General features: G+C 45.7%; 1 protein-coding gene across 2 annotated transcripts in view; it reads left to right on the top strand.

Moving 5' to 3' along the window:
* Window positions 1-10,516, top strand: part of NR3C2 (nuclear receptor subfamily 3 group C member 2) — a 337,191-nt gene extending 326,675 nt beyond the window's left edge. For both annotated transcript variants that reach the window (XM_080797692.1, XM_080797693.1), the window contains exon 9: window positions 7,758-10,516. In XM_080797692.1, coding sequence (XP_080653818.1) covers window positions 7,758-7,913 — 156 coding nt within the window. In that variant the 3' untranslated portion in view covers window positions 7,914-10,516. The remainder of the gene's footprint in view (window positions 1-7,757) is intronic.
* The last annotated feature ends 5,703 nt before the right edge of the window (window positions 10,517-16,219 follow it).

Below are 16,219 nucleotides of genomic sequence, written 5' to 3'. Positions count from 1 at the left end.
CACCTCCTTAAATCTTTGATTGTTGCCTTTAGGTTGGGTATTTGGTTCATTAGTGCTATTTCCATCTAGGATTTTCTCTGCCTTTGTATGGGTACACCTGTTCCACTCTTCTTGCTCCCTCTTGTGGCAAAATTCTTAAGCTCTTACATCTTTGGTTCTTAAAACTCACCAGGCTGGCTATTGGAAACCTTTCTTTTATTTTCCAGAAGAAGGTGTTATAGCTCAAGATTGTGGTTTCCCCCTTGTCCACAGACTCTGGCCTGTATTCTGAGCACACTCCGAAAGAGCTTGCTCTTGCCACCACACTTGGGAGTGTACACATGTAACCACCCACAGAGTGCAGGGAGGTATGGATTTAGCCCTTGGGGCATTAGAGTTGTCCACAGGCCCCACAGGGAGATTCTCAGATGTAGTACTCCCAGGGGCTCATGCTTGGACTTCTTGCTGAGTACAATCAGCACACCCTGAGTCCCTTTAATATCCTTTGGTATTCTTACCTCGTCTTTCCTCCCAGTCATGAAGATCCTGCCTAAGTAAGTTCTCCAGGTGCTGCTGAAGAGTAACAGGTTTCTCCAGCAGCATTCCACACCACTGGGTTAGCTAGACACTCACTGCTCTTCTTTTTCTCTATGAGAGAGATCACTGCCACCTGCTAGTTCAGCCCAATGCAGTGTTCCCTTGGTGGGGGTGAGGACAGTGTTGGTAAAGTTCTTTCTACCATCTCTGCTGTGTCCAGACTTGTTTGTTGCTCCTTTGGCATGCTGGAGTCTGTCTTCATATGGACTAAGCTTTGGGAAGTTTCTCTGTTGTCTATGGCTATCAGCCCAGGTCAGCAGTCTTTAGGGTTTTTTCCTGATTTATGGCAAGAGAGGTTGGGGCAAGCTCACTGCCCCACTGGTCCCACAGCCTGTGCCCATAACCAGATACACAGGTGAGCCAGACTCCTCCCGGTTCCTTATTATAAGGTGTCAGATCCTGCAGTTCCCACAAAGGCACTTTTGTTCATGGATAGATGACTATCTTTTCATTGAAAAAGAGGGACAAAAAAGGAGGAATGCCTTCCACTGCTGTGTGCTAACATCACTTCCTGATGGTGTTTTCCCAATCCCCTCTCTCTCAGTCACATCTAGGAGGCCTTTAGGAGGCCTCCCCCAAATGCAGCCTGTAGGTAGGCCCACCAAGAGCACTCAGCAGAGTAGTGCCATTGTGTGGCTTGGGTTTCCAAAGGGAACCCACAAGTAAATAGCAGTATAACTGTATTGTTAAAGGTTATATTACCTTCTGGGTATAGAAGCTAATGCTACTAAATTTGGGTTGCTGTTGTTACTCGTGTACCACGTTACCATCATGTTTCACTGAGGCATCACCAGCTAGAGAGAAACAGCCCTAAAGGGCCCACATGTGCATGTGCAGCCATCTTCCACATTGATTTGCAACAGGTGGAGCGTAGGGTTCGGAATGAAGGCCAGACTGCTTATACAATCACTGAGTAGCATTTTCCAGTATTCACAAAGCTGTTGCAGGAATACCTGGAGTAAATGGTTGCTGCCATTTCTGTTAGTATAACAGCATTTAGGGTTAAAGCTGCGTATCTTTTGCAGGTAGCCCTGTTGACCTAGCTGGCTAAAATTCTGATCTTTGAAAATAAACCTTTAACCACCATCCCCAACCCCCCACCCTGTGCTCATTTCAGGCTAAAAGCTTGATCCTATTGGGGGAAAGTTCTGGAGTCAGCAGATAACTTATAAGAAGTGAATGTGCTGTTGAAAATATGCGTGACCCTATTTCAGAGAGGCTGTTATCATTCAGGTGTTCCCATCACCACCTGGTGACTGTGTAACCTTAGAACAGTGGTGGCAGACCCTCCCTGCATGGTGCCCCCAGAGGCCATTTGTCACTTGGGGTAGGAGTGACCATGCTGCTGGCGATGATTCAGTGGGGGAGGGGGCACTCATGGAACCTGACAGCTTCGTGTTTGGTGCAAGTAAAATGCCATCAGTTGCCCTGAGACCTCACCAGCATCCTCTACCACCTTGATCGCTGTGGCCCTTCAGGTGGGATAAATCATGTCTGGCAACTAGCTAAACTTCTGTGATCCAGCAGGTAGACTTTGTACAGAATGAAAAGTCAGTGCACAGGACTTTCTCTGATTCCTAATAATGTGAGACTCATTTCTGATAACAATGAGGATTCTTGCCTCTCCCTCTAGCCTGGTGTTTACCAGGAAAGGCTGGTGAGGATCGATATTAAGGCGTCTGGCCTTTTGTCTCATTGCAGTTAACGTATTCATGCCGGTGGGCCAGTGGAGTAATAGGACTCCTATCTCTTTAGCTGTGACTCCCCTCCCCACACCTGTCCCTCCAACCCCAGTGAACAGTGACTGGGGTTCATGGCACCATGGCATGGCGTACGTATGAAGTCACATTGTAAAACCCAGCATCAGTGAGTTGCCCAGAATCACAGGGCAGGATGAAAGGGGATAGCTTTGAGTATTGATGAAAGAGGTTAGCTTTATGTATTGAGTCTGCTTTACCTACTTAGTGCCACTAAAATGAAGATGCCCATCTAAATTACCAGTTTTGTTTGGGTTCATTGATTAGAACTAGCAATACACTGCCCTAAGGAAACACTGTTGAAATTAGTTAATTCTGAGCACTTAAGAGTTTGGAAGAAGTCGGAGAAACACAAGAGCAAGGCTCCAGCAACAGGGGCTCTGGTCCCTGGAGCTCTCAGCAGGGCTGCACAGAAGGAGTGGGAAGGGGGCCTCTCTTGGATGCAGTGGAGCTGAGTGGGTGGGTGGTTCCTGCCTCCAAGGAGCTTGTAGGCTGCTCAGGGACCTGCAAATGTGAAAAGTTACACTAAGAAGAGATGCAAACCACTGCAAAAAAAGAGAAGATGGGGGTGCCTGGGTGGCTCAGTGGTTTAAGCCTCTGCCTTTGGCTCAAGTCATGGTCTCAGTGTCCTGGGATCAAGCCCCGCATCAGGCTTTCTGCTCGGCAGGGAGCCTGCTTCTCCCTCTCTCTCTGCGTGCCTCTGTGCCTACTTGTACGTGCGCGCACTCGCGCTCTCGCGCGCTCTCTCTCTCTCTCTCTCTCTCTCCAGGTCAAATAAATAAATCTTTAAAAAGAGAGGGACAGAGAGAGAGAGAGAAGATGGTACCCCTGGCTCCCTGACTAATTATCAACTTAGACAAAAGGTAGCATCATTCCGTAGCGGGAAGCCTGTACCCCACCCCTCTTTGTTTTGCCCATCTCTCCACCCACCTGCCCTCTGGCAAGCATTAGTTCTCTGTATTTATGGTTCTGGTTCTGCTCTTCATTTGTTTTGTTTTTTAGATTCCACCTGAAAGTGAAGTCCTATGGTATTTGTCTCTCTCGGACTGGCATAATACTCTCTAGTTGCATCCATGTTGTTGCAAATGACCAGATTTTAATCCTTTTTTACGGCTAATATTCCTGTGTATGTGTGTGCGCGCACGCACACATATCCTTTTTTTATGGCTTATCCCTTCTTTGTGGATAATATTCCATTGTGTGTGTGTGTATATGTATACAGATGCACACACACACACCACATCTTTATCCATTCATCAGTGGACACTTGGGCTGTTTCCATATCTTGGCTATCGTAAATAATGCTGCAATAAACATACAGGTGCATATATCTTTTCAAATTAGTGTTTTCATTTGAGGGAGGTAAATACCCAGTAATGGAATTACTGGATCATAGGGTATTTCTGTTTTTAAATTTTTCTGAGGAAGTTCCATGCTGTTTTCCACAGTGGCTGCACCAGTTTGCATTCCCACCAACAGTGCATGAAGGTTCCTTTTTCTCCACATCCTCACCAACACTTATTTTAGTGTTGTCTTTTAGATTCTAGCCATTCTGACAGGTATACGGTGATATCTCACTGTGGTTTTGATTCACATTTCCCTGATGGTCACTGATGTTGAGCATCTTCTCATGTGTCTGTTGACCATCTGGATGTCTTCTTTGGAGAAATGTTTATTCAGGTCTTGTGCCCCTTTTTAAATTGGATTATTTGGTCTTGGGGGGTGTTGTAGGAGTTCTTTATATATTTTGAATATTAACCCCTTATCCAGTCTATCACTTGCAAATATTCAATAGGCTTTCTTTTAGTTTTGTTGATAGCTTCCTTCTCTGTGCAAAAAAAAAAAAAAAAAAAAAAAGCTTTTTTGGTTTGATGTAGTCCCAATAGTTTCTTTTTGCTTTTTGTTTCCCTTGCCTCAGGAGACATATCTAGAAAAATGTTGTGAAGGCAAATGTCAAAGAAGGTACTGTTTATGTCTTCTTCCAAGAGTTTTATGTTTTGAGATCCTACATTTAGGTCTTAAACCCATTTTGAGTTCATTTTTGTGTATAGTATGAGAAGGTGCTCCAGTCTTCCCAGCACCACTTACTGAAACAACCTGTGGTTCCCTGTTGTATATTATTGTCTCCTTTTTACAGGTTAATTGACCATATAAGCATGGTTGATTTCTGGGCTCTTTATTCCATTGAGCTATATGTCTGTTTTTGTGCCAGTAGCATACTGTGTTATTATGGCTTTGTTGTATATCTTGAAATTCAGAATTGTGATGCCTCCAGCTTTGTTCTTTTTCAAGATTGCTTTGACTACTAGGGGTCTTTTATGGTTCCATACAAATTTTAGGATGATTATAGTTCTTTGATAGGGATTGCATTAAATCTATGGATTGCTTTGGGTGTATAGGCATCTTAAAAATATTTGTTCTTCCAATCCGTGAGCATGAAATATCTTCCCATTTTTTTGTGTTGTCTTCACCTTTTTTCATCAGTGTTTTATAGTTTTTAGAGTATAGGTTTCCTTGGTTAAGTTGATTCCTAGGTACTTTATTTTTTCTGATACAATTTTATATGGAGGTTAACATTTTTTTTTTTAATTTTTATTTATTTATTTGACAGACAGAGATCACAAATAGGCAGAGAGGCAGGCAGAGAGAGAGGAAGGGAAGCAGGCTTCCCGCTGAGCAGGGAGCCCGATGCGGGGCTCGATCCCAGGACCCTGGGACCATGACCTGAGCTGAAGGCAGAGGCTTTAACCCACTGAGCCACCCAGGTGCCCCTGGAGGTTAACATTTTTTAAAAGGAAAAACCATCCTCTTCCACAGTCCTGCAGGCATCCCACACAGAGTGCCCTTGGGAACAGGGAGGGGTAGAGATGGGGGTGAACTTAAACTTGGTTCTATGTGCCCGCAGCTGGTGCACAGAGCTCTGCCTTCACCCACTGAAAGGTGTGCCCTGCAGTCAAAACGACCAGCTCATTTGTGGCACCACATCCGGAGAGTGGGGCCCAGCAAGGATTGTAGCTTTCACAGCCACTAGCCCACCATCTTAAAAAAAAAAAAATTAAGGGGCATCTGGGTGGCTCAGTTGGTTAAGTGTTGGACTCTTGATTTTGGCTCAGGCAATGATCTCAGGATTGTGATATTGAAACCTGCTTAAAATTCTCTCTCCTGCTCTCTCTCTGCCCCTGCCACTCCCCTTCTTAAAATAAAATAAAATATGAGGGTACCTGGGTGGCTCAGTCTTTAAGTATGTCTGCCTTTGGCTCAGGTCATGATCTCAGGACCCTGGGATCGAGTCCCACATCGGGCTCCCTGCTCATTGGGAAGCCTGCTTCTCCCTCTCCCACTCCCCCTGCTTGTGTTCTTGCTCTTGCTGTGTCTCTCTCTGTCAAATAAATGAATAAAATATTTTTTTAAAAAATTAAGAAATTTACTATCTCAGTTCTAAGAATCTCTCCTGGAAAGGTGAAACACAAAATTGTCCTGTACCTCAGTTTATAGAAGGGGGACCCAAGGTCACCAAATTATACAAAGACTACCCAGAGCAGATTTTGCAAACTATGTCCCATAGAGAAAAATGATATTTTATGTTTGAAGGAGTTTGGGATGACCACTCAGGAGGACAGAATTAGAGGGGTTTTACCAGCAATACCTCTCCATAGCTTGACTGAGAACTGGCCTTCTGTGTCCCAGTTCACTCATTCAGTCCTCTTAACCCTGTGAGGCAGATAGACCCCATTTTACAGATGTAGAAACTGAGACCCAGCCTTCACAAGGCAAGCACAGAATGTGGACTTGCTCAGAGTGGACAGTGGCTTGTGCTATTTTCCAGCTTGTTTGGCCCAGCATTCTGTGCATGAGGAACACTTATTAAAGTTCTGAGGCCTTGGAACCTGCTGAGGGAAGTGTCCCTCTTCAGATTGAGGGCAAACTCAGGCACAAACAGAAGCACCAGATATTTCTCCTGATGACATTCTTTTGATTTCTGGTTCATGTTAAAGGCCTTTACCATGCAGTTATTTACTGTCTTTAAGGTTGCTAATTAAGGTAAAAGAAAAAGCTCTGAAAGTTACACATGTATTTTCACCAGAATGCTTTTATTAAGACGAGAGTGATTTTTATGGCATGTAATGTCTGCTTTAATACAGTGGGAAATGACCAAAACTCATTTGCCCTGCAGAGTGGTGTGGAATTAATGGTATACTGCATTTGTGGGTGGTTGTTTTGTTAACTTACAGAAATGGGAGTGGTTCAGGTCCAGGAGGATGGAAAAGGTCCTTGGGCCAAACAAGGAGGGGAAATAGCCAGACAGGCAAGTAGACCAAGAGGTTATCCTTGCTGCTTGCACTCTGTCACCGTCAGGCTGAAATAGAAAGTGGTTGAGAATGGATAAGAAACACACACACACACAGGAATGTTATTGAGCCATGAGAAACAAGGAAGTCCTGCTGTTGGCGATAACTGGATGGAACCTGAGGGCAGTATGCTAAGTGAAGTCAGGGAAAGATTAGAATACCGTATGAGATTGCTCATACATGGAATCTAAAAAAGCCCAAACTCACGTGGTGGTACCAAGGAACGGGGGAAATGAGGAGATGCTGGTCAAAGGACCCAAACTTCCAGTGCTGAGAGAATAAGTTCTGGGCATGGAGTATACATGGTAATTATAGTTAATACTGTACCATGTACTTGAAAGTTGCTGAGTAGACCTTAAATATCCTTGCCACAGAAAAAGAAATGGGAATTATATGACATGATGAAGGTGTTAATCATTTTGCAACGTGTAAGTATCCAGTCAGCCCATTGGACACCTTAATCTTACTCAATGTTATGTATCAATTATACTTTAATAGAGCTCAGGGTGGGTACTGAGATGTCTCAACCCTGCCCGCAGCTCAGGGTGAGAAGCTGGAGGAGAGGGTGGCAGGGCCCACCTGGACTAGAGGGAGCAGGACACATGCCAACAAAGGTTTTGTGTCCTGCCCCTCACTGTCCTGGGCCTCTGCTCTGCAGACCCTGAGCCAGCACCTGCCCGCCCCCCACCCCCGACCCCAGCCCATCACCAGTGCCCAGAGATACACATACATGCCTGCCCCACCAGAGTCACACATTTACAAATGAGAAATTTGGTGAGAGCTATTCAGCATCTCAGCCACTCTGAACTCTACCTGACCCCGTTGCCAGCAGTAGAGTCAGTATTTCATACTCAGCTCTTGGCTGAATCTGTTTTGCATGAAAGGCACCTTCCGTGACAAGTGAGGTGAGCGTCCTTCCTCCCCCAGCACAGGGGACTTAGCCAAATCAGGCAGCGTCACAGACGCGCTTCCCTGGTCAGCTTTCTGAAGGCTGCTGGAGCTTACGCCCGAGTTAAGACATGGCGGGGCATAGGGATGGAAAGGAGACCTCAGTGTCATGTCCTGTGTGTTGCAGCTGGTGAGCGACTTGCTGGAATTCTGCTTCTACACCTTCCGAGAGTCCCAGGCCCTGAAGGTGGAGTTCCCCGCGATGCTGGTGGAGATCATCAGTGACCAGCTGCCAAAGGTGGAGTCCGGGAACGCCAAGCCCCTTTACTTTCACAGGAAGTGACGGAGGACATCTCACCAGGAGAGTTTTGCCTTAAGTTTCCCCATGCTGTTCTACACCCACGAAGGACCCAAGAAATCCAGTTTTTCACATGTGATGGCTGATTCCTACTTGTTCAGCAGTTTCTCAAGTTTAAAATCATGTCAAGGGTTTGGAGCCGGGAAAGCAGTGTGACATGGATTTGGCAAGACCTGAGCAGTCGGAAGGATTCTTCCCTCTCCGCTCCCCAGCGCTTAGAAACACGTTCCTGTTCCTCTGGATGAAAAGCCATATCTAGTCAATAACTCTCTGATTTTGATATTTTAACAGATGGAAGTTTTAACTATGCCATGTAGTTTCTGGTATCATTCGCTTGTTTTAAAAGGGTTCAAGGACTAACGAACTTTTTAGAGCTTACCCTCGGTTGCACATAAAACGTATAGTCAATATGGGGCATTAATATTCTTTTGTTATTTAAAAAACACACAAAAAAGAAAAAATATATACAGATTCCTGTTGTGTAATAACAGAGCACGTGGAGGGGAACAGCAGCCCCCCTGGGGGTTCCTGTCCACCCACGGGCTTCTGCATCACTGGTATACACACCCTTAGCGTCCATTTATTATTTAATTAGAACAGATAAGATGTTAAACAAATGCCTTGGTTTCGATTTCTAGTATCTATTGTGTTGGCTTTACAAATAATTTTTTGCAGTCTTTTGCTGTGCTGTACATTACTGTATGTATAAATTGTGAAGGACCTGAACTAAGGTGTAAGGAACTTTTGTAAATGAGACACATACAAAAACAAAACAAAACAAAAAAAAAAACCACAAAACACACACACAAAAAAAAACTTTAATGGTTGATAGGATGAAGGGGAAAGTATTTTTGAAAGAATTCTATTTTGCTGGAGACTATTTAAGTACTATCTTTGTCTAAACAAGGTAAAAATTTTTTTTGTAAAGTGAAATGTTCTGCATGCATAATGAACCGTTTACAGTGTATTTAAGAAAGGGAAAGCTGTGCCTTTTTTAGCTTCATATCTAATTTACCATTTTACAGTCTCTGTTGTAAATAACCACACTTAAACCTCTTTGGTTGTCTTTCCGCCTTTCTACTTTTTCTGTACTTTCATTTTGTCTTTGGTCTCCCGCTGGGGGTGTTCCTGGGACTTGAGCAGGTTTTCTGGCTTCTGCTCTGTCCTGCGTCTGTCGGGGAACAACAGGCTGTGGTGTCTGCAGCTCCTCAAAGGGGTCATTTGACAACACATGTGAGCGAAGGTCCTGGGAGGGCTGCAGCTGTAGGAGAGCGGCCTCTTCTCCTGCTTTCCTCCTGAGGCAGCATCCGCTTTAGGAGCACGAGGCTGGAAGTGCGATGGCCCAGAGAGCATAGTCTTGTCCCGTTTTAGAAAACGGCATTTTCTCCTTCGGGAAAGGAAATTCCAGGCACTCTCTCCATCTGTAGAAGGTGGCATGTTCATTTCAGGTCTGGGAAGGAGGTTTTGCGCTCTCAGAACTGGTAATGGGGACACGTAGGCTGCCGCAGGATGCACCAGGAAAGATGCATTTTGGCACGGTTCAGTCAGAATGGCGTGGAGACCTTATGATAATTAGAGGGTTTTTAGATTTTTAAAAGGTAGGTTTTAAAAATTTTATACATAAACAGTTTTGGAAAAAAAAAACTACAGATCATATAAGCAAGACAGTGGCACTAAAATTTTTAATTCATTAATCTGTTTGGCACTGATGCAATTTATGGCTTTTCTCTTGCCCCAAATCACAAACCTATCTATCTTTGGGGAAGCTTCACAATATGATTGCACTTAAACAAACGACTTTGACTAGAGGCCAAATTAATCTTTTTAAAAGTAATGATAATCATCAGGTACTCAGTGAAATCGCATTATTTTCCAGAACCTAAAAGCTGTCGCTGGAGAAGCCCTAGGCCAGGAGAAGGCAGCGTTGGGATCCACACTTTTCTCTAGGGTTCACCATGCAGGCAACATTACCTTGTCTTTCAGAAGACACCTGCCTTATGCAAGGGGGAACCTGTGAAAGCTGCATTCAGAGGGAGGAATTTTTCTTACATAATTTGCAATTTCAGTAATTTAATTTATAGGCAGATCTTTAAATACAGTCAACTTACATGCACAGCAATATGAAAGCCACACTTGGAGGGTGATAAATACACGGCATGCAGACTGGGAGTTTTGAGAAAAGACACGGCTTACAAGAGCAGCTTTTAGCTCAGACTTACGTTTTATGAAATTGGAATTTCAGTGTAACCAGGTTTGGGATGGAGACAGTCTGCATCAGCTTTTTGTATTAACAAAGTTACTGGCTCTTTATGTGTCTCCAGGTAACTTTGCTTGATTAAACAGCAAAGCCATATTCTAAATTCACTGTTGAATGCCTGTCCCAGTCCAAATTGTCTGTCTGCTCTTATTTTTGTACCATATTGCTCTTAAAAATCTTGGTTTGGTACAATTCATATTTCACCAAAACTTCTTCATATAATTAAAAAACACTAAATTAGTTTAAAATGAAGCAATTTATATCTTTATGCAAAAACATATGTCTGTCTTTGCAAAGGACTGTAAGCAGATTACAATAAATCCTTTACTTTAATCACCTGTTGTTCTGGAAACATTTCATTTGGGTGTTTGCAGGCACACCTGGACTTTGTGCCCCTCTACATCTGGAGAACACGCACTTCTGCCTGCATACAAGACAGTTCCCCCGTGTTAGAGCCCCCGCTAGACACATGTTAATTATACTCTTCTGGGACTAATTCAGTGTCTTGTTCCTTACTGCTGATAATATGTGGGTCACTAAAACAACCTGTAACAGTTTAACAATAAGAACTGCCCGCTGCGTAGCTGCTAAACACTCCGTGCACATTGCCTCCTTTCTCTACTGCCACAGGGAAGCTTGATCATCTGTCAGGCGTTGGGACTGACCTGAGTAGACCAGATGTCTCGTCTGACTCCAGTGTTCTTCCTCCACGCAGTCCTCTCATGCTCCTTCACCCTGGGTCCTCTGGGGCCGACGAGAGACTCTGCTCCCCGCTGGCTGTAATGCTTCTCACACTCCCCTTGGTTTCACTCATTAATATTGGACCACAGAAGAACAGGAAACAATTATCAGCTCATCTTAAAACTAGAAAACATGTAAAGATAAACTCAAGTATATTTTTAACATGTCATTTAACTGGTGATCATTCAAACTATTTGCTTCCAGAAAGAGAAGACCAGTTGAGCATTAAACAAATTCAACTTCATTTTAACATGATAGAAAGACTTCTGGAACACAACATGGCCATGAAACACAGAACAGGAGGAAAAAATGTTTTAACTTTAGAGTTGGGTTCACAAATTTGTTTATAAAATATCTATACATGCAGTTAATTTTTTCTCAAAACTTACGGAATTTGACCTATTAAGGGGCAAGGGTGAGACCAGCTGGAGGCCACACCAATGTACACCCTTAACTAAAGTGGGTGTCCTTTCTGCCTAGAGCAGACTCATTCTCGGGAAAAGGGTGACACTGTTTCTAAGAATTTCTAAAAGTGCTCAGATGCAAAAAATCCAGCTGCATCTTGAATCATTAGCTAAGAACGAAGTCTCTGCCACTAAGCCCGCCAGCCACTGTACACAAGAGCAGCAGAAATTATGCATGGTGATGCATATGTAATTAGGGGTTTGTTTGCCTCTGTATGTTGAATGCCCCTCAAGCAAATAGAAAACATTGTCCCTTTATGTTAAAGTCAGTGCTAACATACTTTTTATAAACTGCAAGTGTACACAGACTAAAATGACTTGATTATGAGTATCTCTGGCACTTTAATTTCAAGTCTCCAATTGTTCGTGCAGCAGTTTTCTTGGAAATCAAACAGTGGCTTCCCAAACAACGCTGGAGTAGAGAAGATTACAATATGATTTGAATGGTCAGCATGGACCAAGACTATATCCAAGCCCATACCCAAAGCAAAATGAACTACCGAGCAGAGTAGCAGATAGTTAGCTGAAAAGCATCCCGAAATGTAGTGGGTTTTTGTTTTTGTTTTGTTTTTTAAGATTTTACTTATTTATTTGACAGATCACAAGTAGGCAGAGAGGCACGCAGAGAGAGAGGGGGAAGTAGGCTCCCTGCTGAGCAGAGAGCCCAATTTGGGGCTCGATCCCAGGACCCTGAGATCATGACCTGAGCCAAAGGCAGAGGCTTAACCCACTGAGCCACCCAGGTGCCCCAAAATGTGGTGTTTTAACAACCTTTTACTATTATGTCTCATGAGTTTATGAATCAGCTTGGAGGGTCCTGCTGATCTGAACCAGACTTGGCTGAGTCAGCCCTAATCGTGCTTCTGTAGTTAACCAGCAGTGGACTGGTCTAGGGTGGTTTTGCAATACTTTTCACGCCTCTGATTATATCCAGTTTGCTCCTGTTCCATTAGCCAAAAACCGGTTACAAGGTCAAACCTTGAGTCAGCATAGGAGGGCTCTACAAAAGGGATGTGGATTCAGAAAGGGCTGAAATTTGGGATCATTAAATCAATCTACCACTGGCAATTATTCTGATGCTTTTTCACAGAACTGATGGTACCAGGACAGCACTTTCCAGTTTATCGGTGGTCTGAAAACCCCATTTCTTTGGCTCTTCATGCCCTGGGCCAGCCTGGTCCAGAGAGGGTCACAGCTCCTGGGAAGACTGGCTGAGCTGGGTTGGGTCGTGCTCCTCCTGCTCTCTGAGTTGCTGTTTGCAGCGTTGCCTCATTTGCTAAATCCTCCAAGGAAGGAGAACTTCACGACACCAGCACATGGCACCGAGCTGCCTAGGGGAATCTGGTGTGTTACCTGTCCGAGTCCAAAGTGTGGGTGTCTTCTTGGGCAAAATGCAGAAATCTGCTTTCCAATCGAGTTGAGCTCCTGATAGCAAGGAATTCCCCAAGGTAACCAGTAGATTGAGACTTTTTGCAGACATGAGCATCAAGAGGCTATGTCAGGTTACCCAAGTGCGGTAGTAATAAAATACCACCCCGGCCAGTGAAGGAGAAGGAGTGCTGACAAGCTTCTGAGAAGACATTTGCAGAGCCACACGCTCCTGGAATAACATCTTTGGGCAAGAGGAAGGAAGGGAAGTTATGTGGCTCAGGCAGATTCAGAAAGTCATGGAAAACATCTGGTTGAGAGGAGGAGTCACCAAGACTTGACTTGGAGAGACTGGAGGGGAAACAAGAAGGTGAGAAGGGGCTTAGCACCAAGGTGAACAGGGAACAAAGACAAGGCCAAGATGACAGAAGCAGAGTATGTTCTTGGGAAGGCAGGGAAAGACCAAGAACTGGCCTTTGGAGAAGGACCTGGAGAAAAGCAGCAGGTGGCCAGGAGGCAAAAGGGGGGCAGAGACTAATTCCCACCACCAGGGTACCCTGCCGGCTGTCTTTTCCCAGCTCCATTTACCAAACTCTGTTTCCAGCTGCGCACCCCTCAGCCACTTAATGTCACTTGCTGGTCACACCATCCCAATGAGGTCAGTTGTGCTCTCTCCACAGAAGCAGAAAGAGATGAAGTTCATTTGCCCAGGGTACAAAATAGTGAAAAAAGGTTCAAAATAGGTTCTTTTCAACTCAAAACCCATACAGGTAGCCACTGTATTAGTCCCCTAGGAATGCTGTATAAGGTACCACAAACCATTGGCTGCAAGTCTGAGATCGAAGTATTGGCAGTGTTGGTTCCTTCTGAGGGCCGTGAGGGAGGGATCTGTTCTGGACTTCCCCTTTTGCCTCGTGGAATGCTATCCTCTCCCTGTGTGTCTCTTCACATTGTCCTCCTTCTATGTACATTTGTCTCTGTGTCCAAATTTCCCCTTTTTATAAGGATACCAGTCATACTGGATCAGAGTCCAACTGTACTGACCTCACCTTAACTAATTACACCTGTAACAATCTTATTTCCAAATGAGATCACATTCTGAGGTAGGAATTCAGCATACGAATTTGGGAAGGGGAATGCAAATCAACCCATGAATCTGGGATGGGGAGTGCAAATCAACCCAAAACAGCCATTGTCCCCTACTGGCTGGCCCCCAGAGGCATGATGGTACAGCAGAAAGAACATGATTAGCTGACTGAACCTGAGCAAAACTCTTTGTCCTTGAGGGCCTCCATTTCCCCATCTATAAAATGGGACAAATTCTCCTGGGTCATTCAGTCTGTATGTGGAAAGAATGAGTTAAAAACATCCGTTGCTGGCAGACAATCCACTGCTCCCACCCCCCAGCCCCATTCCCCCAACGGCTGATGTTTCTGCTACCACAAAGGAGAGGAGGAACCCCACAAGCTCTTTGGCTCTAATCTCACATGGCATCTCCTTTATAGGTACAGAGATTTCCAGAACTTGGATGATGATTTCCAGGCTCTTGGATGATACAGTCAGAAAGCCCCCTAGACAGTCCCATGGCTAGCAGAAACACAAAATCTGAGTGTCTGCTTTTGGCCAAAGCTCCCTTGGTGACTCTCAATGAACACAGTGGGCTGAGAGGTCAGAGCCCTGCAGGTGGTCAGGGAACTGGCCATGCCCTGAGCAGAAACACAGAAACAAATCCACCCTATTTCTCATCTGGGGGAACGAAGACGATCTGCCATGTAAGCGAACACCTCACGACCCCATTACGAAGTATACTCTGGGCCAGACCCAGAGGGGAGCTTCCTACCTGGAGGTCCCGGCAAGCTGGCCGACCGGTCCCGTTGGCAGAGGCAGACATCCCTGGCTGCTCCCTGGTGCTCCTCCCCGGCTTGCCACAGGAGGGGCCTTCAGAGCCTGGGGCTGTTGGGGCCCTTGTACCCAGCATGTTCTGGGGCTTCGTGACCACCCCATCATCCCCCTATGGAACACAAATGGCCCTGACGCCAAAGGTGCAATTGAGTCATGGTAGAAACAATACAGGGAAAGCAGGTCCCATTTACTAAACATATACCACATGCTGGGCATGCCACTTGGGTTACATCATTCCAAACCAAACCTCTGGCTATCATTTTCTTTTTAGGAGGAAGAAACAGAACCACAGAGTCAATTTAATTGACCCAGAATCACACAAGAAGTCACTGAGTAGCAATTTCTTTGACCAAGTAAGGGGTGGTAAACACACTTTGGGGGTTGCCAGCCATTGGGCAGGGAACAGCAGGTACGGTGCACCTCACTGTCAAGGATGGAAATTGCCTGAAAGCAAGCAAATCAATCAGGTCTTGGTGCAGTGGGGCTTGTCTGTAATGCCCCACAGGGATCTAGCAATTGGGAAAACTGCCAGATCACCCCCAGTGCTATACTGAGCCCACTCTGAGTACCCAGACCTTTGCATTGCCCCGCAGAGGGCTTTCTTAAAGTGGGACACATCAGTTAAGGGCTTCTCATAAACCAAATTCCCCTTCCACATCCCCAGGCAGCGCAGTGAGCAAGAAGCAATAACTCAGAAAACAGAATGCCGGGCTGGCCCTCGTCTAGTGGCCCTGGGCTCCTTGGCAATCTCAGGCCTCTCCCCTGGGCCCACAGGTCCGTATTCTCAACTAGATCGCACTCGGACTGTCTTTATTTTTATGTAAAACATGGATGCTTTTCAACAGGCCCATTCCCTTTGTATACCCTTCACCCCAAACTTGACACCCAACATGGTCCATGTAGGTGACGTCAAACCTGATAACCAGCAAGCTCTCGAATCAACTCATCTGGAGAAGAGGCGGCAGACACATCCTTCCTGCAGCAAATTCTTCAGAGCAAAGTCTGACAGGCTGAGGAGCCTCCCTCCTGTGGGGAAGAGAGACCCCCCAGGCCACCACAGCAGGGTGGGGCAGGCTTCAGATCACGAGGCCCCTCAAAAGGAGCTCCACACTCCAAGGACTCCAGATCAGGGGATGAGGGAGAAGTTGGTTTGGTCTGTGCCTGGGACAAAGAAGGAAGCCCCCCGGTGGCCGCCCCCCCCCACCCCCGACACAGTGTGGGTGTCATCATGGGCAGGGTCATGGCTGAGACTCCTCCAGGAACGGTCTGGATGCCTGACCAGCCGCTCTGCTGCCCAGCTTAAGGCAGATGGAGAGATTAGCACTGAGACCTGGCAAACAGAGGGAACACGGGCTCGAAGGGGAGGGAGTGTGGAGCCGTCCAGTGAAGTGAGTCATGAGGCCCAGCCCTGCACACCATAGGGGAAGGCCTGTTCAGGGGGCTAGAGGTGGCCATCCAGGATTTCGCACACCAGAGAAGGCTGCCGCCCTCAGGAACACGGCCTGCTGTGAAAAAGCAGCTCCTTGTTGATAAACTCTACCTGTGGGCACGTGCCAACA

The sequence above is a fragment of the Martes martes genome (assembly GCF_963455335.1).
Source record: "Martes martes genome assembly, chromosome: 2".
Classification (NCBI taxonomy): Eukaryota; Metazoa; Chordata; class Mammalia; order Carnivora; family Mustelidae; genus Martes; species Martes martes.
Note: the sequence above shows the minus strand (reverse complement) of the source record. Positions and strands in the feature narration are given on the sequence as shown.